The 24,695-nt window shown below is 40.2% G+C and overlaps 1 protein-coding gene across 1 annotated transcript; it reads left to right on the forward strand.

Annotated features, from left to right (window-relative positions):
• Positions 1-5,531: 5,531 nt before the first annotated feature.
• On the forward strand, positions 5,532-23,602 carry bmp3 (bone morphogenetic protein 3). The gene is made up of 3 exons (XM_057830946.1): positions 5,532-6,053; positions 8,029-8,933; positions 19,306-23,602. The coding sequence occupies exons 1-3, from the start codon at positions 5,696-5,698 to the stop codon at positions 19,495-19,497; spliced, it is 1,455 nt and encodes a 484-aa protein (XP_057686929.1). The 5' UTR covers positions 5,532-5,695; the 3' UTR covers positions 19,498-23,602.
• The last annotated feature ends 1,093 nt before the right edge of the window (positions 23,603-24,695 follow it).

Genomic DNA, 24,695 nt, shown 5'->3' on the forward strand with positions numbered 1-24,695 from the left:
TAGATATGCAGTGCTAAACAAAAGCGTTTTTAGCCCTGATTTAAAAGAGCTAACAGTTTGAGCATACTTCAGACGTTCGGGTAACTTGTTCCAGAGGTGAGGAGCATAATAACTAAATGCTGCCTCACCCTGCTTGGTTCTTGTTCTTGGAACATGCAGAAGACCGGTTCCAGACGACCTTAGGGGTCTAGATGTCTCATAGGACTCTAACAAGTCAAGCATGTATTTTGGTCCAAGGCCATTAAGTGTTTTGTAGACGAGCAGTAGTATTTTATAGTCTATCCTTTGACTTACTGGAAGCCAGTGTAGCGATTTCAAAACTGGTGTAATGTGGTCCAGCTTCCTTGTATTTGTGAGGACTCTGGCTGCAGCATTCTGTACCAGCTGCAACTTCCTGACTGATTTTTTATCAAGACCTGTAAATATACCGTTGCAATAGTCCAATCTGCTGAAAATGAATGCATGCATAAGTTTTTCCATGTCTTGTTGAGTCAGAAGCCCCTTAATTCTGGTTATATTTTTTAGGTGGTAATAAGCGGATTTAGTGACGGACTTTAAATGGCTATCAAATTTTAGGTCTGAGTCAATAATTACGCCAAGGTTTCTGACTTGATTTGTAGCTGTAAGTGACATTGTGCTAAGTTGGCTGCTTATCTTTGACCTTTCCTTTTTTGGCCCAAAAATGATCACCTCTGTCTTCTGCACATTTAACTGGAGAAAATTCTGGCACATCCATTCATTGATTTGATGAATGCATTTGCTCAGGGTGACTAAGGGACTATAATCATGTGGGGACACAGAAATGTACAGTTGTGTGTCATCTGCATAGGCGTGATAGGAGATGTCATACTGTTCCATTATCTGAGCTAACGGAAGCATATAGATGTTAAATAAGAGTGGTCCAAGAATTGACCCTTGAGGGACTCCACACGTGAATTTGGTTCGTTCTGACTGATGGTTTCCGATTGACACAAAGAAATCCCTATCATGTAGATAGGATGTGAACCACTGAAGAATAGTGTCAGTAAGCCCTACCCACTGTTCCAATCTGCTGAGTAGTATGTTGTGATCAACCGTGTCAAATGCGGCGCTGAGATCCAATAGTAGCAGAACAGATGATTTGCCTGCATCGGTATTCCGACGAATATCATTTAGGACTTTGATAAGCACAGTCTCGGTGCTGTGTTGTGGTCGAAATCCAGACTGAAATGAGTTAAAAAGATTGTTTTGCATCATATAATTCTGGATTTGTTCGAACACAACCCTTTCGATAATTTTCCCCAGGAATGTCAGATTTGATATTGGCCTGTAATTACTAATGGTTGAGGCATCCAGATTAGGTTTTTTTAGGAGAGGTTTTATTACTGCAGTTTTTAAAGTCTGAGGAAACTCTCCTGTTTGGAGAGAAGTATTTATAATCTGAAGTATGTCTGGGGCTATGCAATGAAAAACAGTTTTGAAAAAGTTTGAAGGAAGGATGTCAAGGCAGCATGTTGTGGGCTTTAATTTCGACACAATTTCTGTTAAAGTGGCATAGTCCAAGAGGCTAAACTCTCTAAGATTGACGTGGGGGACATTTTGGGAGGCATTTAGTGTAACATTTGTTAATCTGGAGTTGCACACAGTCTGTCTAATCTTTAGTACTTTGTGTGTAAAGAATGCTGCGAAATTATTACAGGACACCTCAGATGCCAATTCCTGAGGTATTGATGCTTGTGGGTTTGTCAGTTTGTCAACAACAGAAAATAGTGTGCGGGTATTGTTAGTGTTTCTACTAATGATCTCTGAAAAATATGACTGTCTAGCATTTTTCAGTTCCTGGTTGTATTTGCGAAGACTGTCTTTGTAGATATCATAAAAAACTAGGAGTTTGTTTTTTCGCCATCTGCGTTCTGCTCGTCTACAAACTTGCTTTTGTTTTATAGCTAGTATGGCATTTCTCCAGGGTGACCTCTTCTTTCTTGACAAAGATTTTGTCTTAATCGGGGCAATAGTGTCAATTACAGTCATCACACTGGAACTGAAACTATTTACAAGTTCTTCCACTGGAGCTATTGTAGGGGTTAATGGTGAGGCATAGGCCTGTGTGAATAACGCACAAGTGTTATCACTTATGTAACGCTTCCTAATCACCTCTGTTTCCCTTTTCAGAGGATGGACAGGGGTGGTCATTTTAAACATAATGCAGTAATGATCAGACAGAGCAACATCATTCACTGTGACCTCAGAGATGTTAAGACCTTTGGATATTATTAAATCCAGTATGTGCCCTCTGTTATGTGTTGGAACTGTGACATGCTGAGATAAACCAAATGTATCCAAAATATTTAAAAGCTCTATAGCACATCCTTCTTCAGGATTATCAACATGAATGTTAAAGTCACCCACTAGAACAACACAATCAAAGTCCATGCAGACAGAAGACAGCATTTTGGTAAACTCATCAAAAAACATTGTGTTATACTTTGGTGGTCTGTAAAGTGTTACCAAGGCAGCTCTGCAAGGGCTTTTTAGCTGAATGACAATATATTCAAAGGAATCAAACTGACCACATGAAATATTTGTGCATTGGAAACTGTCCCTGATCAGACTGGCAACCCCACCTCCTTTCTTATGGGTTCTTGGCGCATTAAAGAAATTGAAGTTTTCGGGGGTTGCCTCAATCAGAACTGTCGAGCTCTTATCTTTATCTAACCAAGTTTCTGTTAGGAACATCATGTCAAGGTTATGTTTGCTGATAAAATCATTAATTAAGAAAGATTTGCCAGCTAAAGATCTTATATTTAGCAGAGCCAATTGGAGATGCCAGACTGGATTCACTGGTGAGTTTTGGGAATGACATACTATGCTTAACAGGTTGGCAGAGTTGATTGAACGTTTTTTATTTCTCACCAATCTAGCCCTTTTTGTGTTGTTTATCACCACTGGGATTGTTGAGCATACAGACTGTACTCCATAGGGCCCCGGCTTTTGCTGGGACAGAACAGTCTTTGTAATGTTGTCACAGCGAAGCTAAACAGCGCTAAATTTAACTAAATGACTGATACTCAGTCCGTCGTCGTGGAACAGTCCATTATAGTGCGTGTGTGTGTGTGTGTGTGGGGGGGGGGGGTAATATAAATGCAGCATTCAAATGGCTTTCTTTTTTGTTTTGTTATTTGTTTATTTGGTATGCTGACATAATTATTCATGACGAATAATTGGTGGTGCTGCTGGCTCCGGTGGCCCAAGCCCTTGCTCGTTGGGGCAAGGGCAGCTGGTTGGGGGCCCCCTACTGGTTGGGGGCCTAAGGTGATCGCCTACTTCGCCTGAATAGTAGATCCGCCTATGGTTGTATCAAGCATGCACCGGAAGGCAAGAGAGACGGGTGGACTTCTTGGTGGGTCTTGCAAAGGAATTGGCCCACTCTCATGTGGGCGCAAAGGAGGCGCAGAAGGAAAAATTGCTTGGGGAAAAATGTCCAAAACCTAGCCCCGGGAAAAGGGCGAAGTGTCCTATGTCACCACATAAAAAATGTTTTGTTTTGTTTTTTATTACACCGCCCCTTGTACTGTAGGCAAACTGCAGCTTTTAGAATGTGTAAAAAGGTTGTCCGTCCGATTGCCTGCCTGAGCGGTCCACTGTCCGACAAAGCCAAGGCAGCCCTGCCCTGCAAACACTTAAGATGCAAATTGGAGCAATCCAACCTGTGGTTTTGCGAGTGTGAATGCGAATGAATAATGAGGACCTCAATGCTCAGAAAAGATAAGCTGATTAGGGTCAGATGACCCTTCTCTGGATACAAAAGGGATTTGTATCAAATGGTGCACCCTTGGTAGTCCTAGTGTTTTAGAAAGTTAATGTTTACTAAGCTAAACACATGAAGAGGTCTGTGAATTTTTACTATATGTATGTATGTTATTCACTAGATACATATAAATGTATGCAAGCCCGTCGAGGGGGGGAGGCAACCGGGTATGTTGTCCCGGGCCTCAGGACCATAGGGGCCCCTGAATGACCCTTAATTTATTTTACTTTACATTCACATATTTCTTTTTTATTGAAATCATTGTCTGATTAAATATTATGTTCTTCTCGATATATACTGTAAAAATATTAAATATTTGGCTGTTTGCCCTCCGCTAGCTCTCTGATTGGTTGGCTTCGTGACACGTTAGTAGCGTGTGCTCAACTGAGCGCGCGGAGGGAAAAAAACTGACGAGCGATGGAGTTGAGAAATTTAGCGAGATCAGGAGGTGTGCTCAAAATCCATTCTTGCTCCCTCAGAATAGAGGCAGCACAGGTGTGCAGAAATTGAGCTAGAACAGGAGGGGTGTTTTCTGTGCTCAAAATCTATTATTGTTTGCTCAGAATAGAGGCAGCAATATAATGCCTTATTGCCAGTGACTATAGCTGGAGGAGAGCGAGCCTTCAGTAAAATGAAAATAATTTTTAAAAAAAAATTAAAAAAAAAAAAAAAACTACCTACGCTCCACCATAGTACAGGGCAACCTAGCCATTCTCTCCATTAAGCGTGAGCTTGCTCAAAAACTGGATTCCACTAATGTTATAAATGACTTTGCTGTCAAAAAAAAAATCTAGGCACATCACTGTTTGAGGGCTTGATAACCCCAGGGATGTTTAGTTATACTGTTTTGTTGCTAAGCAGGCAGGCATAGCACTCTCAGTTGTATTGTATTGTAGCTTACATGGGACAATAGATGGAAATTGTTTGTTAATATTGTGTAACATCACATTACGGTCTGTTAAATTTAACTGTCCACCTCATATTAAATAGTTTGAAAATTTATATATGCTGTCATTGCTTGCAAAGCGTTAAAAGTATTGCGTATGTTGTCATGACAAGCCGGTGGCAGGGGAGGGGTGGAGGGGCCCTATAATGGTCTCTTGTCCCCAGGCCCCTGCAAGTCTGTTGACAGCCCTGCATGTATGCACACCTGCACAACAGCCCGAAAACGTATTTGATTTCATCTCCTGTGATCTGTACTTGGAGCCCCTGTTGTGGTCAACACATCTGATCCTACTAGTCACAAGTAGAGTTTTCCACACTTTTTTTTTTAAATTATTTTTTCTTCAACGTTTTATTAATGTTTGTGATAATAAATTAATTTTCTCTCGCACATATTGCTGTGCACTTTCAACTGGTTTTATAGTTAATAAATGTAACATTCTTAGCAAATACTGTGTTTTGGTTGGAGTGTTGTTTGCGACTTTTTGGGGTGCAGCGGGGGGTCTTATCGCCCAAGGCACCATGTAGGCAAGGAGCGCCACTGGGTGCACATCTCGGAAAGAATGATGTATATGGAATGTCGCTGTCTGAATTCAACGTAAAGAATCGGCTGCTTCTTTCCAGGGTTTGGACGTGTATGTGTGTAAAAGTCTCCTGAACAGGAAACTCGCTCGCTCACTCACTCAGAGTGTGCGTGCATATGCGCGCGTGAGTGAGAGAGAAAGAGAGAGAGAGACAGAGAGAGAGCGAGGGAGAGGAATACCCAGCTGGTCCCAGCAGCCTTATAATAGCGAGCTCAACATCCTGGAGTTTCAATGAAAGCTGAGCCTAGTTGACTGCCTCACTGCTTGCTCCTCACATCAACACGAAGCTTCCTGGGAGTCACAGCCGAGCATCGCGTCTGTTTTTCGGCCAACCGCACTGGACTGTGCCTCACCCTCGTTGTGATGGTTCCCCACTCGGGTAATGCTCATTCCTGTCGGAGATAGGAAACGCTCGTGGGAACTTGTTGGAAGTTTCTTGAAAGTCCTTCAGGTCGTCTTTGCAACCTCCACCAGGATGGCTCTTTTGGTTCTTCTCGGGCTCTCCGTATGGACCTGCTGCGCGCACCTCGGATACTGCGCCCTCGTCCGATCTGAAGCGGATTTTACACAAGCGGCTGGGCGAGGGAACTCGGCACCGGGGGTCCCGGTAGTGGGGGACCGGGAGCGGCTGTCCCAGGACACTGTGACGGAGCACATGCACATGCTGTACGACAAGTACAACAAGGCGGGGTTCCCTTTCAAGGATGGGAACACGGTGCGCAGCTTTAAGGCGCATTGGGGTACGTACCACTCTAGATCGTTTATTTTACGCACTGACAATTGGTTGCGCGAAATGCAGCATAATAATACTTTTCAACGTACATTAAATCGTTAAAATTGGACATAAATCACCTTTTGGAACATGGAGCCTTCAGAACAACTTTTACCAGCAAGGCTGAAAGATTTTTTCCCCTTAAAAATAAATCAAAAGCAGCCTCACATTTTTTATGTTGATCCTCAAGTTAATCCAATTCCTTGTTATCTATAATGAGTCCTACGACTTAGTTTTGTTTACTTTTGTAAGTTTTTTTTTTTTTAATCCCCGTAAATGTATTTTGGTCACCCAACTTTGTCATGAAACCGTGAAAGCGCAGTAGGCTTTTGGGGTTGTTGGCCTTTGCCGCCCCCTGTTGGATATTATAAGACATGCGGATAGGACCCCTTCATCAGTGCACAGTTCAGGCCAAAGGTTTGGACACACCTCATTCAATGCAACACAAATGACTGTCCCAACCCCATTGATGAAGCAATAGGTTCCACTAATTAACCCTGAAAAAGCATACCTGTGAAGTCATAAACATTTTAGGTGACTCCCTTTTGAAGCTCATGAAGAGAGTGGTAAGAGTGTGCAAAAAAGTAATCACAGCAAAGGGTGGCTACTTTGAAGATACTAGAATATTTTACGTTTTTAGTTATTTCACCTATTTTGATAAGTACATAATTCCACACGTGTTAATTCATAGTTTTATTGCTTTCAATGAGAATTTATAATGTAAATAGTCATGAAAATAAAGACAACGCACGGATGAGAAAGTGTGTCCAAACTTTTGGCCTATACAGTAGGTGTGTACAAACAGTAATGAAAAAGTGTAAATTTCACAGTGAGTTCGTGTTTAGAGCTGATCTTTCCCTCTCTTTGATAACACAAAAACATGATTAAAATAGTCATGATTGTGTGCTTGTTTTGCAATGTCACATTTTTCAAATGTGGTTATAAAATATTCCACATAGGTAGATTCGGATGTTGGCAGAAACAGGTGGTTTGCAGGTGGTGAGGCTCTAAGTTTGGCAGGTTGCTTGGTACAGTTTATCACAAAAGTGAGTACACTGCGCGCATTTCTGCAGATATTGAAGTATATCTTTTCACGGAACAACACTGACACAATGAAAAGTAGTCTGTGTGCAGCCTATATAATAGAGTTCATTTATTTTCCCCTGAAAATAACTCAAAATATAGCCATTAATAACCAAACCCATGAAAACAAAAGTGAGTACACCCCTTAGAAACTACGTACATCCCTAAATGTCCAAATAGAGTACTGCTTGTCATTTTCCCTCCAAAATGTCATGTGACTCGTTACAGGAGTGCTGTCAGCATTGCTGCAGAGATTGAAGAGGTGGGGGGTCAGCCTGTTAGTGCTCAGACCATACGCCGCACTCTACATCAAATTGGTGTGCATGGTTGTCACCCCAGGAGGAAGCCTCTTCTGAAGACGGTACACAAGAAAGTCCGCCCATGTGCTTTGCTGACATGTCTTCAGCAAACTGTTTGCGGGCTTTCTTGTGTACCGTCTTCAGAAGAGGCGCAGTGCATGACCGATCTGACCCGTAAATACCATTATGAAGTCTATGGTAGAGCTACCAAGCTTCCATGGTTAGATCAAAGCTACAAACCTGTCAATCATCGTTAACTTTAAGTAACTCCAGAGCACTGCTGACCAAGAAAAGTGTGAGAGGCTGTACGAGCATGTAGCAGAAAAACATTAAAAAATATTTTTTTTAATTAAAAACCCAGTCCTTTTCACACGATTCCGATCCTCTTAAAAATGGCGCGATTGGCCCCATTTCCAATAACGTGATCGGATTGGGACATCCCTGGTTGGGTGCAATATTTTTTGATTGGTTACTACCTAGAATTCTAACCCAAAAGTTGAAGTTTCTGGCATGACTTTTCGTCCCGGCTGCCTTCTCTTATTTTTGTGTTTGTACTTTCAGGCGTGATCAACAAGAAACAGCTTCAGATCTTCAACTTGACGTCCCTCACCAAGTCCGAGGACGTCCTCTCTGCTACGCTGCACTACTACATCGGAGACCTCCACAATGGCAGCCGATCTTGCTCCGGCTCTCGAGGCTGCGCGCTCCACGGCCCGCGCAGGCACAGCCACATCCACGCCGTCATCTGGAGCTTTGCTCCAGAGGTCGATCGGATGAGGACTCTGGGCCAGTTCCGCATCAACGTGTCCACGCACTACCGGGACTTCATCTCCTGGCAGTGGAAGGACATCACCCGGGTGGTGAACCAGGCCAAGGCGCACCACCAGCTCCTAATCGGCATCGAGGTGGCCTCGCGGGGACCCCGGCCCTGGAAGGAGCTCTTGGCCAACCGCTCCCCTTACATCCTGGTGTACGCCAATGACTCGGCCATCTCGGAGCCTGAGAGTGTTGTAGCCACCCTCCGGAGGAACCCCTCAGCGAAAGATCTGAAAGCGGGGCAACGAGGGCGGAACGCCACAGAAGCGCAGAGGAGCTCGTCCAGACCCAAGCGTTCCGTCAATGTCCTGCTCCCCCTACAGAACAACGAGCTCCCCGGACCCGAGTACCCCTACGAGACCACCGGTTGGGACGAGTCCAGTCCCTACGAACCCTTCCAGAGCAAGCAGGCTCGCCGGCCCTCGCGCAAAAAGAGCCGCAAGAACCCGAGGCACAAGATGCCCCTGCTGCAGTTTGACGAGCACACCATTAAGAAGGCCCGGAAGAAGCAATGGAACGAGCCCCGGAACTGTGCGCGTCGCTACCTCAAAGTGGACTTTGCCGACATCGGCTGGAGCGAGTGGATTATTTCGCCAAAGTCTTTTGACGCCTACTATTGCTCCGGGTCCTGCCAGTTCCCCATGCCCAAGGTGAGACTTTTAACCAGCCATTTCAGGATTACAGTATTACCCCCTTGATGCCTGAATTTAAATCTGACAAATATATGTCAAAAAGCATTAGGAGAAATACATAAGTGCACAAAAATAATTATACCGTCATAATCAAAAAGAATATGTGTAAAATTGAAATGACAAATACAATGAAAAAAAAGGAAAATCCTAAATAAAAATAAAATCCTTAAAAAATAAGTTAAACTAGAGAAAATGTAAGGAATTTTTGAAGACTGATTACAAATATACGGCGGAAAACACTCAGGTGACTTGAAGTTCTGCTCAGAGACCCCTGATTTGGCCAAATTTCATTGTCCTATATGCATGTGTGATACATCATTGGAAAGCTTAAAATCTCAATTTTCTGGAGGAAGAAAACTTTTTAAACAGGAGGGCATTTTTAAAATAAATTTTTTTTTTAAACCCCTAAACTCTAACTCCTGGCGAGAGCATGAGAGAGCATAATTAGAGACACCATGATTTTGACGAGATGTTATCACTTACTTACCTTGTTTCGATCCAAAAACTCCGTGGAGCATGTCTCCCTGAGTTTAAAGACACAGCTGTGAATGGCCACAGCCGGACTTTTTGGGGATTTAATGGGTGAAACACGGTAATATCGCAATGCAGAAATCGCAGACATCAAGGAGTGGTTGAGATTTTTTTTTTGTTTGGATCGATTTTTTTATCATCTAAAGAATCGGGGACAATGCGACAGTCACAAAAAAAAAATTTTAAAAAATGATATGATAGTTATGAGGCAGATATTCTTGACCTATTTACAGACACCCTTTTTTTCATTGTGATGTGCCTTGTTTAAAAATTTAAAATATGCGAGTGAATGATTTTACAAAGTCTTTTTTTTTTTTTTAAACCAAATATTAGACATCATAATAATGATAACATAATTCATAGCTAAAAATGACAGACATTTTGAATAATAAATATAATTACATACCTTCAGTTTATGGCTGGGTTGAAATAAAAGAGGTTGCACGACGTCTGTAAACTGGGATTTCCTGGGTAAAATGGACCAATTAAAAATTGTTTGGGGGCTTAATGCGCCATGAAACTGCTATGGCAGCATATAGACATATTGTTCTATCAAACACAACAGTTCTTTTGGCTTAAAATATAGCAGTTTATTTTAAAGAGGAGTGCAGAAACTGCTTTTTTAGCCTTGTCTGTGTTTTCCGCCGTATATATATTTTTAAATGCTAAGTAAATAAAACATAATTAAAAGAAATAAGATTTTAAAAAGAAATAAAAGAAGAAAATGAATCAATGTTTTTATTTTTATTTATTTATTTATTTTTTTATTATATAATTTTGGGGAAAGTATCATATAAAAAAATTATGAATAAATTCCTTGTTTGTCATTTTTTAAAATTATTTTTTATTAAATACATAGCTTTTATTTTTATTAATATTCTATGTTTTATTATTTTTAAAAGTATATATATAAATATTGGGATATTCTCATTTTTTAGCTGTATTTTTCAATTTAATTTTCTATATTTAGTTTTCTTTCAATCAACACAATTTTTATCTATTTATTAGAGATCGACCGATATATCGGCCGGCCAATACATCGAGCCATTGGCTGATTAACAAAAACAAATGAGCCGATAAAATGGATTTTGATCAGGCATCTGTGTGGTCAACTTTGGCCGCCGCAGACTGACGGTAGGACCCCGGAAGGACCCTGCAGCAGCTTGAAGGCAGCTGCTACAGAACCTATCAGGCTCGCCTGTTTTGTATATATTGTAAAAAAAAAAAAAAAAAAAAAGTATCGTGCTTGACAGAATATGCAGTGATGCTTTAGCCTTTTAAGGTGTTTACTGAGTGATCAATAAACTCTAAACGTAATTTGTAGTAGCGTTAGCGTAATATTTGCTAGCTTTAGCATGGCGAGAACCCTCTCACTTGTTTACATGTCGTCGTGACGTCCTGGGGGGTTTAATTATTTGAAAATAATGTGAAAATAATTTGAAAGTAATGTATATTCCTCCTATGCTTTTGGAGTAAACATTCTCTCATTCGCTGCCATCCACCCACTTAAAGCAGATTGGACGTATACTAGTGACAAACACATTTTAATTCACTGTAAAAGGATGATTGGGCATCACACGATTGGACGTATTGTATCGTCAACGGCACCAAAAGTGTTACATATAAATTTAGGTAGCAAGGGGTTAATGCCAGCAGGTAGATAGCTAACCCGGATCTAACCTTGGGGATAGTCCCACCTATGCCTTATTTCCTCCTACAGCAAATGTGGTTGACATTATGCAAAGATTCTATCAACGTAGTCAAAAGGTTCTTGAAGGCACCATGTAATGTTTCTATTTAAAATGCTTTAAAAAACACAAACTTGCTTCCGATCTGATAAGATTACAAACATTCTCAACGTGGCCTGGAATGCACACCACTCAATTCTCTCCCTCCTGGCATTCCCGGCCTTTGTAGTGCACGCTAATTATTCCCAGAAGTTGCCCGAGGCATCCATGGCACTCCTCCTCGCCTGCAGGGGTTGCTGTTTAAAAGAGTGGGCACGCCCCTTTTTAAGGTCGTCGCTCTGCGGGAAAGACGTTCAGAGATCCACTTACTGCATTCCGGAAAACTCCTGATTTTCCCCCTCAAAAAACTCGTTATTTCACCTAAACGCCTCCAAAAAAGTTTACTATCATCAAAGATTTGAGAAGATGTGCACCTGTTTAACATTTAATTGGAGTTGATGCACTCCTTCTTCCCCGTTCGCATGGTGAAAAACATTGTGTAGCCTTCCCCAAAGTTTTAAAGATGTTCACCCCCTTTGACTTTTTAAAGGAGTTGGCACACCACCATCTCCTTGGTACACACACACATATACACTATGAAAAAGTTTAATTCAGTTTTTTCAAGGCATTAGAAACTGCTTTAGCTTTAGCATCCCGCCAAAGTTATTGAATAGGGCTGGGGAAAACTCTGGGTACCTCATGATACGATACCGTTGTGATACAAGGCTCACGATTCTCTCACGATATGGCAATACATCCTTCTGCTGTAAATTTACAGTGGTATGAAAAAGTATCTGAACCTTTTGAAATTTCTCGCATTTCTGCATAAAATCGCCATCATATTTGATCTGATCTTTGTCAAAGTCACACAGATGAAAATACAGTGTCTGCTTTAACTTAAACCACCTAAACATTTTTAGGTTTTCATATTTTAATGAGGATAGCATGCAAATAATGACAGAAGGGGGAAAAATAAGTAAGTGAACCCTCTGCTTAAGGAGACTTAAAGAGCAATTGAAATTAACTTTTACCAAACAATTTAAGTCAAGTGTGTGCCTAACCACTGATAAATGGTTTAAAGCTGCCCTGCCCACTATAAAACACACACCTGGTAAGAATTGTCTTGATGAGAGCATAATTAAAGACGCCATGATTTTAATGAGAAATTATCGCGTACTTTTCAATCCAAAAACTCCATGTAGCATGTATCACCGAATGTCAAGACACAGCTGTGAATGGCCACAGCCGGATTTTGGAGGGATTTTATGTGTGAAACATGGTAATATACCAAGGGTTGTGATCACCGAGTGTCAAGACACAGCTGTGAATGGCCACAGTCAGATTTTGGGGGGATTTTATGGGTGAAACATGGTAATATAACAAGGGTCGTGATGCAGAAATTGCAGACATTAAGCAGTGGTCAACATTTTCATTTTCATATATTTACCCTTTTAAACTTTTTTTGTTTGTTTGTTTGTTTGTTTGTTTGTTTGTTTTTGTTTTTTTTGTCTTTGATTGGATCAATTATTTATCATCTAAAATATTGGGGGAAATGGGACAGAATAAAAAAAAATATATACAATTAAGTCACATCAATGACGTCTTTTTACAGACGCTAATATTTTCATTGTGACGTAATTTGTTTAAAAGTTTAAAATATACGAGTGAATATATTTTTAAAGTCGTTTTTTTTTTTTAAGCTAAATATTAGACAGCAATTAATGATTCTGAGCTAAAAATGACAGACATTTCGAATAATAAATACAATTACTTACCTTCTTTTTATGGCTAGGTTGAAAGAAATGCGGTTGCGCAACGTCTGTAAACGGGGGTTTCCAGGGTAAAACGGACAAATTAAAAATAGTTCGGGGACTTTATGCGCCATGAGTCTGCTATGGCAGCATACAGACATATTGTTCTATCAAACACAACAGTCCTTTTAGCTTAAAATACAGCAGTTTATTTTAAAGAGGGGTGGAAGAGCAGACACTGCTTTTTCAGCCTTGTCTGTGTTTTCCGTCATATACTATATTTAATCACCAAAACATAAATATACTATTGTTTCAATATGTTTTATTTATTTATTAACATTTATTTAATATATGTTGTATTAACAACAACAACAAGAAAAGGATCTACCAAAACTTCTTTTTCACCCCAACACCAAGAGGTGCTGCAGCACCCTCAGCACCCCAATTCCCACGCCACTGACAGGAAGTGACGCAAAATTAAAAGGAAGCAACCTATAAATGCTCTCAAAACCTGGAAGACTGGCTGTGAAAACGAATGAACGTTTAGTCGCCCACTCCCTATCAAAATGGGTTGGTCGTCTAGCGCTATCAATGACAGCCAATTAGCTAACATAGACACACATCTAGTGGAAGATTTTGATGGCAACCTCTTTGTTACTTTTTTGTTGTTATTATAAACAATGACACCTTTTTAAAAGGATATATCGAATCTTGGCAGAATCTTTTACCATACAAAGTATCGTGCAAAGGCGTAGGTTTGGTCTCAACATTGACTGGGATAAAATAATAGCATAACTTGTGTATGTACATTTTTTGCTGGGAACGGGACATTAATAAAACCAAACACATTATTGAACGGGGGTCAGGGCTACATTTCTCACGAATATGAACCTAGGTCATTGGTAGGCTAAGGAACCAATACAAAATAAATCTCTATTGACTTATATTAACTTTCATGTCTTCAGGTGATACAACGTTTGATTCAAACCTTTGTTTTCAAAAACTACTTAAGAAACATTTTGAAGTGCAAGTCCCTTTATTAAAACAATGGGGAGCTATCCAACAATGGGTCCACTTCTGGGGGACACTGGAGCACCCCTAGACTTAAACTAAAGCATTGTAATATAAGACTGATTTGGGGAAAACAAATGAATGAAAAAAATCTCAGATATCCAAGGACCAATTTACATCTGAGGCATACTAGACTACCACAAGACTTGAACCAAAGTACTCTCATGAAATTCTGATGTATGATTTCATTTCACAGATTTTTTTTTTTTTTCGGGGTGTCACTTCATGTTCATGTTCATGTCACTGTTCCCCTGAAGTGGACTGATTCTTAAATAGCTCCCTGTATTTTTTTTTTTTTTAAATAAAGGGACTTGCACTCTGAAGCCTCTGTATTGCATTACCGTAATGCACATAATGCAAACAATAATCCAAATGAGGGATGGCTAGCCTGACTTCGTTGTTCCTTGTGGAGACTGGACTGACTGGAGTAGTTTTGCCGGTGAAGGAATCTGACCTTCTAGCCAGACCGCCTGAATCGCGTTAGCCGAACCGCCGAACCTGCAGTGACACAGCTCCAATAACCCGGGCCTGGCGGGACCCAGGCAATCAGGCCAGAAAGGCAAACGCCGCGCTTAGTCATAACCCTTTGTACTGACTCCATTTTGAACGGTTTAAAGAAAGCTCACCGAGAACAAGTTCACAATTTATTCGGATCGACAGTGATCAAACAGAAAGGCGAAACAGGCACAGACTCAGGCGAGGAGGTAAACTCGTTCCAAGGTCACCATATCAGAAGTCAACAAAAGGTTCCTGAGAAAATATGACCACGATTAGTTAAACATTCAGTCATTTGAAGGCTCTCACGGGGCAGGCTGTGGGCAGGAAGAAGGGTGTGTTTAGGATTATTGTGTGTTTTTGGATTGGACAGGAGGATTCAGGAGTTATTGTTGTTCGGGCAACGAGGGTTGTGGATTTTGCCACCTCAGCGTCAAAGGTGCTCTTGGACTTTTGTCGTCGTGGTATGAGTTGTTTTAGGACAGAGCGTCCCGCCATTTGTTTTGGACGGTCCGGGAGAACTGATTGCGAGAGTTGGTGCTTCAATCTTGCTCATGATGCACACGTTGAGCTTCTGTGATAAGAAGGCGTCGTGTATCTTTTATGCTCTATATTCTGCTTGTTTTCCTTAAACTATGGTATAAGTGCTATTTATTTTATATTGTGTGTGTTAGAGTAATACAAACACTCAAACAGTAAATAAGAGAAACGATACTATCCCCTGATTAATTATATTAAGTGTGTTAGAGTAATGCAAACAGTTAGTCTCCTTCACAGGTTAGCTAGTTCACACAGTTTAGTGTTATGCTAACTCTGACGCAGGTCGGACTTTCAGTAACAGAATTAGTGGTGTGTTCCTCAACCCCCACAACAATGACGTCTTTTTAGAGACGTGACCGAAAATTTGGCGCCGAAAACATTCGGCTGCAAAGAGCTACAATTTGTTTTTTTCGGTTTTTAAATGCCAAAGTTTACCACCGAAAGGTGTGAAGAACCTTAGTTCTCTTGTGATGATGTAATCAAAATACAGTGAGCTAACATAGTGAGCTAACACTACTGGCTCACAGTCAACATGTCCGCGGTTTGGAAGTATTTTGAGATATCAAAGAAATAGAGAAACTATTAAAGGAAGAAAAAAAAAAATATTTGCTTCATTTACACGCTCGTTCTGAAGTTGCTTTACATTGATGTCCTGTGTCACATTGAGTACACTGCATTTGAGTCCGTAATTGTGCAGTTTGGAGTTCATTTGTATTCTGTTCACCTGATTAAAGTTGTATTTAAATGAATACATGTGCATTTGCTGTGGTTTAGTACAATATGTTTATCGAACGATCATTTCCTCTTTTTATCGCTGTTTTTCCACGACTTTCACAACCCTTCTGCCAGTCGCATATTAATCCGGCAGGAAGCGACTTCACTTGGCTTGGTTGCCACTACAAATCGGCCCACTCTCCTGGCTCTCCATCAGTTCCACTTGTTGCACAAGAAAACACCAAGTCTTATTTAAAGGCGTAGGGATAGATAGTAATAGCCTACTACTAGCCCACTAGTTTCAGCGAAAACGGAATAGCTTTTTGTTGTTGTTGAGAACTACAGTTCCACACAAACGTAAATTGACATCTCATTTAGCTTAGCAATTGGAGGCGTGAGACCCATTTTTTGAGTGTCTAAACTTGCCGTGAGTCTAAAATCTAGCAGACCACATGGAACGCACCCTCCAATGGGGTTTCAGAATTCGCACCTTTTAAACTACAGTGTTACCTCTACATACGAAGTTAATTTGTTCCAGGACATTGTTTGTAAGTCGAAATGGTCGTATGCCAAGCAGAATTTTCCCAGAAGAATACATTATAATTCCATTAATTCGTTCCACAGCCTGAAAACCTATACTAAATTCTTAATAAATACTGATGTTACGATTGCAAATGTCAAATACAAAGAGCAAAACAAATTTTGAATAAAAATTGGAATAATACTAATAATAATACCTGTAATAATGTAACAAACCGGGTTCGAATGTGGCGAATGTGTTTTCGTGGTGCCCCTGATTGCATCGCGAGGCTGATTTGACGGAGTGAGCCTTAGGGCCCAAATACACCAGATGCATCTTTGTTCCGGGTTTGGTCCGAGTCCGGCAAAAAATAACGCCGGAGCCAATCCATTCCCATTATATCCTATTGTTCAAAGTATACCCGCAGCGTCAGTGCTCTGGATTGACTACGGACCATTTCCGGCGGGCTCCGGTTTATGCTATTTTTTCATTCGTCAAAATGGGCGTAGCCAGGCCTGGAGTCAGCAGCCAAGTTGGTTATTCACGGTTTAAACACCAGCGAACATGGACGAAGAACGTTTCATCATGGAGGTGGAAAGTCACAAAGTGATTTAGGATGCAGCAGATCATTATTATAAGGACAACATTCAAAAGAAAGCTGCAAGGAGTCCTATTATGTGTGTTTTTCTGGCAATAATATCAAACACACGATGTGCTGACAACTTTGTTTTTATTAACACATTGCGCTAACAACACTTCCTCAATCTCTGGGTAGACTGTCTCGCTCACTCCCGCATCACATGAACAAAACAACATCACCGTAGCATGCACTTCAGGGTGCCTCGGAAAACATCCAATCAGAATATTACACATGGAACGCCATAGTAGAAGCTATGAGGATGGACGGGGAGTTTTTATGCGTAAGTTATGTAATTTAAAACAGTAATTAAATAGTGTCGCAAACTCATGGTTAAAGCAACAAAACAAAACAAAAAAGTCCACCTCTTTCTCTCTCTCTGCTTCTCTGATGAGTACAGACTCTGTGTGTTTGTCTTTGTTTTGAATGCCACATTATGACGGGAAGGAGTTGGCCCCGCAGCCGTGGGCAGCCGGTATTTTTTGCCTATTTTTGAAGTACTACGGGGTACGCAGTCAACACAGAGCCGTGCCAGACCCGGAACGAAGATTTATTTGGGTCCTTACTTTCACTTTGTTTTTTCGTGATGCGGGCGACACTAGGCTGTTGTGTTGCACAAGTTGATGGAATAAATGATTAGAAAGCTGGCGATTTCTTCGGCGATGTTACCACAATAATAATTGCCTCGTTGACTAATAAAGACTGGTCAACAGAAGAGGACGTGTATTGGAATATGAATAATGAATATGAATAATGACGGGAATAGTTACCTTTCTCGCACACACCATATAACTGTTTGCATTACTCTAACACACTTAATATAATCAATCAGGGAATAGCATCGTTTCTCATATGTACTGTAGGACTGTTTGTACTACTCTAACACACCTAATATAAAATAAATAGCACTTACACCATAGTTTAATGAAAAGAAACAGAATAGATACACAATGCCATCTTATCACAGAAGCCCAATGTGTGCGTCACGAGTAAGATTGACGCACCAACTCTCGCAATCAGTTCTCCCGGCCACTCCAAACAAGTAACATCTCGCCCAGCCAGGATAACAAGTTGATAGCGGGCGCTTGGGACGTCAAGAACGGTGTAGGTCGCTGTGGCAACCACGTCCAAGCCACGAAAGATGACGCATGAACCTAACCACAGAGGGATGATCCCAAGACAACACCTAGCCACACCTTCGGCCTGGCCCACTCCACCGCAGCTTTCAAAAAGACTGGACACTGAGATAACAAACGGTAGCTGTTCGGGATCAATGCTATGTAGCCGTTGTTTTGACGACCCTGGATCCAGAATTGCCCCTCCGTCGTCTGTTTTGCCTTGTTTTTTGACCACTGTCAACGAATAAATTGACAACCTGCTTTCGGTGAGCCTTCTTCAGACTTGTGGAATATGGAGTCAGTACAAAGGCTTAACACAGGAGGGGAACGCGCGGAATTTTGGATCCTCCCGGTTGACTCACGGAGCGGTCTCAGCGGAGTACTGTTCTCGTGCGGTTTGGCCGGGAGGCTGAATACCTTCATTGAGCCATATCATGGATGCGCACCCCACGCTCATATTTTTCTATCATATCCATCTTTATGTCAATGGAAAGCATCCCCTTTTCCTTTTTTTTCACCACCTGCACTTACATTTTTGGAACCCATGTTGATTTTTGTCACAAGAAAATCTGCCATGTGTCTGTCTTGCGGGAAAACAAAGTAACTCCAACGCTGTCATACAGTATATCGTCGTATTTCGAGCATGTCGTCGGATTTAGAAACAAATGGCGAGTCAAATTTTACGTCGGATGTCGAAAAGATGGTGTGTTGAAGGGATCGTATGTCGAGGTACCACTGTATATGTCTCTCTCAAGCCTCCGGGGTTGTAGAAACAATGCCAAGGCAAAGGGTATTAATCAGAAAATAATGAAATAACATATAGGAAGACAATTTAAATTACCTATATATCTGTAGTCATTATATAATTCAAATAAGGTTGTTTAAAAGTTGGTGGGGACAATTTGAGCATCCTGAAAAGTTAGTAGTGTTATGTTCGTACCATCCCTATGCAAACCTACGCCCATGGTATTGCGATATATCACCATTTTAAAATATTGTCACACCCTTATTGGCAAAAGTACCATTTTTAATCAAGTGAAGTTGGAATACAGGTTTTTCAAACGCACCGCCAAAGGTGATTCTAAGGCTGTCTTTTGATCAATGTCAGTGATTTTTAAACTAAAACCAAATAGGAACTTCTTACAAAGCTTCTAAAAAATGTATGGAAAATGTTCTTTCGCTCATGCCTTTTTTTTTTTTTTTGTGGGGCTGTTTTTTACATTCAGGCGCTGAAGCCTTCGAACCATGCAACCATCCAGAGCATCGTGCGGGCGGTCGGTGTGGTGCCCGGCATCCCGGAGCCATGCTGCGTCCCGGAGAAAATGTCATCCCTCAGCATCCTGTTTTTCGACGAGGACAAAAATGTGGTGCTCAAGGTTTACCCCAACATGACGGTGGATTCGTGCGCGTGCAGATAGTTACCTTGGCGCACACTGGAAGCTTGTCCAGAAAAGATGCTCATGTCTTCTGTTTTTTTTTTTTTTTTTTTTTTAATCTCTTACATCAACAACGGGCCCGGTGTTCCTCAATCCCACTGGAAGGTGGTGCTCAACAATTGAAAGGGGTGTGATGGCAGGAACTTTTGAAGCCGCGCACCTTCCATCTCGAACTTTAAAAACCACGCACCACCTTACACATTGTGACAAACCCCTTTAAAATGTGCTAGCTATTAATTTACTAGTGGAATTAAAATGACATTCTCCATTAACACCTCCGGGGTTATACGTAGCACAAGTATGTAAGTGTGTATTTTTCTTGTGTAACCTTATGGATTCCCAAGCTAAACTGGTGGTGCACCTCATCATATCAGTCAAATCAGTCTTTCTCAAACTTGTAAGGCCTCACAACACAAAGATTGAAAGCATATGGTTTATATGTGCAACATAGTCAAGTGCAATTTAAAAATATATATCATAATGCACACCTTGAGATGCACGGAACACACCCTACCAATTCTTCGCCAACCTTAAAAAGGCACACACACCTTGCACACCCTATAAAAAAAAGGTAAAAATACACACAAAGCCAATTCAAGGCACTATGGTTAACGCTTTCAAGAACAGTGGTCACTACAGTGTACAGCTATTCAAAATGTGACACTTTCACCCTTTATGGGGCAATTGATTATTTTCAGTCATTAAAAAAGATTAATTATGAGCAATTATTACAATTACATTATATACATGTAGTCCCTGGGTTACTAATGAGTTACCATTCCTACTCTGGCGATGTAACCCGAATTTCCGCGTAATCCAGAATTAACCCTGTAAGTAACTCTTCCTCGTGTGTTTGTGCGTGCGCTCTTCTTCTTGAGCGCAAATATTTTCTTCTTTGTGTGTACATGCGCTCTCAGACGCGTGCGGTAGTGTCTTTTGGAACTTCCTGCTCCAAAATAAAAGCATGCATCACAAAACAAAAGTCAACATTATAAATAAAATACACATTTCACCAAAGACCAGAACAATCATATTAATAAAATAAAGTTAAAAAAAAAAGATACTGTGACTACATGACTAAAAAAACAACTGGAGACAAAATGGCGGACGAGACTCCGGCGTCGTAGAGTCAAAATCACCTAAGTCGGCTACGTCGTAACTCGGGGACAACCTGTATTTGTATTATTGTTTTGTATGGTTGAATACATTTAGAAATGAAAACAATGTTAAGAAAAGCTAAATTAATGAAATGAAAATGAATGAAAAACAGATATACACTCTAGTAACATCCCTAAGTAATACACTAAAGTAGGGATGTCTCGAACGCATAATTTAGCACCAGAGTCAGAGTCACCTGAGTTTGAGAATCTGCCAATTCCGAGTCCCGATCCGATACCAAGGGGAAAAAAAGTCTTAAAAGTTCCAAACGTGTTACAAGCGGAAGAGGAAGTACTGTAAACAGGACGGTACTCTCTCTTTCGCTTTTTCCGGGAGTGTTGCGTCGTATAAAACGTATATATTTTTGTTTCTTTTGGCAATGGCATTGTATTTCTGGAGTATTTTGTTACCTTTTAGCCCTTAGATAAATATATATATATACAGTGGGGAGAACAAGTATTTGATATGCTGCCAATGGGAAAACCCATTGACAGTGTATCAAATACTTGTTCTCCCCACTGTATATAGGTAGTCCACTAGTTACGAACACGATCCATTCGTACGCTGGTGATGTACACGAATTTCCACGTAAATCACAATAAAGCCTTTAGGTACCTCTAAATACACTCCAAATCTCAAAAATAACAATCCAAAACTCTATATTGTACGTCATTGTACTGTCCTCACCAAGACTTTGACAGCTAGCTAAGCTCCGAAATGACGATGTCAGACGTCTGTGTGGTTTGCTGAATTTTTTCAGCTACTCATGACATCAACTCTTGCAGAATGAAACTAAAATAAAACTGAAATTAATTCAGTTTCATTTTCAATTACAGCAATTCAAATTTGCGTTCATATTTAGCTGTTGATACAGCAATAACAATACACAAAAATGATTAGCATGTATCAATCAGTGTCCAAACATAATCAAAAACAATCACATAAGCTCGCCTCGAGTATTAGACCACAATTGAAAACACAATAAACAGTTTTATATACAGGTGTTGCCTCTATGGATGCTTCACAAGCAGCAAATGTGCGCGCAGGCTTGCAGCTGTAATCTTCCTCATGTTTGCGCAAATACGTTCTAGGTCCTTTGTAGATGCGCCCTTACTCTTCTGTGGAAGCACTACCTGCTCTATGCTTCCTGCGCCAAAATAAAAGCATGCATCACAAAACAAAAGTCAACATTATTTAAAAACAAAAAACAACAACTGGAGACAAAATGGCGAACGAGACTCCAGTGTCGTAAAGTTGAAATCACAGAAGTCGGGTACATCGTAACCAGAGGACTAGCTGTATATAAGTATACAGGGGGTGGACAAAATAATGGAAACACCTTACATTTTTGCATCATAATCATTAAAAAATAATTGTAAAATAATGGCATGAGGAAAATTCTAATGAAGTTGAGCATCTCGTATGGCCGGCACAATCCCCAGACCTCAACATTATTGAGCATTTATTGTCAGTTGTAGGGATTCAATTAAGACGTTGATTTCAACCGCCATCGTCTCTAAAAGAGTTAGAGGGTTTTCTAATGAAGAATGGCTTAAAATTAATTTTAAAACAATTTACAAGTAGTATGAATCAATCTCTGAGAATTGAGGCTGTAATTGCTGCAAAAGGCACCATATTAAATTAGCTTTTGTTGATTTTTTTAGGTGTTTCCATTATTTTGCCCAACCCCTGTATATAGAACCCTTTTCACTCAATTCAGATCCTCTGAAAAATGCCGTAACTGGCCCAATTTCAAATCTTGTGATGTTTTTTTTTCATAGTATCTACCTAATTGAATGCCATTAACGCCAATAGATGTCCAATTCATTTAATCCAGGAAGACTAGCATGCTTCAGTGCCTTTGGCGGCGCTTCACCCCCAATCCATTTTGACTAAGAAATGCCATTGATTGAACCTTCGTTCATTCGCCCTCCTAGCGCCGGCACTGGCAGCCAATGAATTAAACGAGTACCCTATAAAGGGCAAAAACCATCAAGACCTGGCGTCCACATAAGTGAATGTCATGGGTCATTTTGGCCACAGTATTAACCCAATGACCCAAATTGTTGTCTCAACATATATTTTTATTGTCATTTACCATTACTGTAGTTTTAAATATTATTCTCACGATACATGTATTTTGGACCGCCATCGCCGTCATTGGCAGCCAGTGAGTTAAATAAGCGTCCCATAAAGGGTTAAAAGCAGACAAAACACATCCTCAGGTGTTTTTTTTTTGTGAGATCGAAACCAAAACAAGTATTTATGCTGAATACTTGCCTTCTGCCTTCTATTGTACATTGTCCTGTATATACGTACTGTAACTGACAAGTGCCTTATGTTTCCAAATCTTGGGAATATGTTTGTAATAAAAGTCTATTATTGTAGAATTTATTCTTTAAAAAATTATATATATATTTCAAATCATTTTGATATTTCAGAGACATTTATTTTGTGTCAATAGATTTTTTTGGTACCTTTTCTATATATTTTGTACTTTTTGTTAGCAATGCATGCCATAGAAACACTGTGGAGTTTTATTTTTTTGTTTTGTGTAAATGTTAGCTCGAAAAGAAAGAAAATGCTTGTACAATAAGCTTCCGTAAGTATATTTGTATATGGAAATGTCTTGAAACTATTTATTTTTGTCAATGTGATGGCGGGGGCGTGGCCTGCGAAGTAAGAAGGCGGGGTCTTGACAAGTGATGGACATTTGACCTCTGACCCTGAGCACAGGCGACAATGCCTCCAACTCGCAAAGCTTTCAGAGAAATGAATAAAACTATGCAAAAGTACTTTTTTTTTCAAGCATTGATTTTGTGTATATGTGTATAGATTTTTTTTAATGTTGTTTGAGGTGAAAAGTCACTTATTAGGAGAAATTGTAATGATGTTTAAGAAAATAAATAAATAAACAATTCCGTAACTTTATTATGGGAATGCTTTGATAAGTAGGTTAGGAGTCCAAATTAAGGTTTTAAACTGAAAGGTAGGGTTCCAAAAGGTGGTTGTTTATTTTGGCCATCAAAAGACATTTTGACCTCCAGTAAACCTACCTTCTCGTAGGCGATCAAATAGTGGAGGAAAACTGACGGCTAAGGTAAATAGCAAACACTGTAAACTGCCTTGTTTAGTTTTACTATTGACTGTCTGCTTTTCGATGGGTAGCTCCATTTTCTCAAGTGACATCAGACTGGAGCAACTTGTAAAGTTAGGTACTTGTATTTTTCTGATTCCGCGACTAGGGCCTCCCAGTTTGAGTGGCGTTCCAATGATACTTTTCCTGGTCGGAGTTTGGAAAACTCCGACTTCCCACCTTCCTCGAATGCAGCATCAGTCTACTGAGTCTTGGGTGAAATGTGCATTTAGAGGCTGTAGAAACAGACAGAAGAAATGGGCAAATGAAAGTTTCCACAAATTCCCTATGATAAACAAGGAACAATATGAACTGTAGTTACTTGCTGCTGGATACGACATAAATACACCGGTGGAAAAAATATCACTTCGCTCTGCAGCCTGTTCCCCGCAGAGCTGCTGGATTTCAAATGTTGCTGGTCATACTACAGTTATTGACATGCAATTGTAAGTTTAATAACTTTATCCTGAAAACATCCAACACTATTGATTGTATGGGTCATCTGTTATTTTCATGCATTCATATATTGTTTTTTTATTAGCATGCTAAGACGAAACCATTGACTCACGCTAGCTTAGCCCTTCCAGAGAACACAGAATTTGTTGAAATGAACTCTGACAACTAATTAAACCCCCACTAACTCGAAGATTAAGAAATTCCGAATTTCCGCTTTAATATAGATGAACAGATGAACAATAACCCCGCCTATACCTCTAATCATTATATATATATATATATATATATATATATATATATATATATATATATATATATATATATATATATATATATATATATATATATATATATATATATATTCACAGCTGTGTCTTGACAATCAGTGATACATGCTACATGGAGTTTTTGGATCGAAACAAGATAAGTA

Source organism: Corythoichthys intestinalis, chromosome 3 (genome assembly GCF_030265065.1).
Source record: "Corythoichthys intestinalis isolate RoL2023-P3 chromosome 3, ASM3026506v1, whole genome shotgun sequence".
Taxonomy (NCBI): Eukaryota; Metazoa; Chordata; class Actinopteri; order Syngnathiformes; family Syngnathidae; genus Corythoichthys; species Corythoichthys intestinalis.

Coding starts and splice junctions, on each gene's coding strand:
- bmp3 (XM_057830946.1), top strand. CDS start 5,696: ATGCTCATTCCTGTCGGAGATAGGAAACGCTCGTGGGAACTTGTTGGA. Junction 6,054..8,028: donor CAGCTTTAAGGCGCATTGGG/GTACGTACCACT, acceptor TTGTACTTTCAG/GCGTGATCAACAAGAAACAG. Junction 8,934..19,305: donor GCCAGTTCCCCATGCCCAAG/GTGAGACTTTTA, acceptor TTTTACATTCAG/GCGCTGAAGCCTTCGAACCA.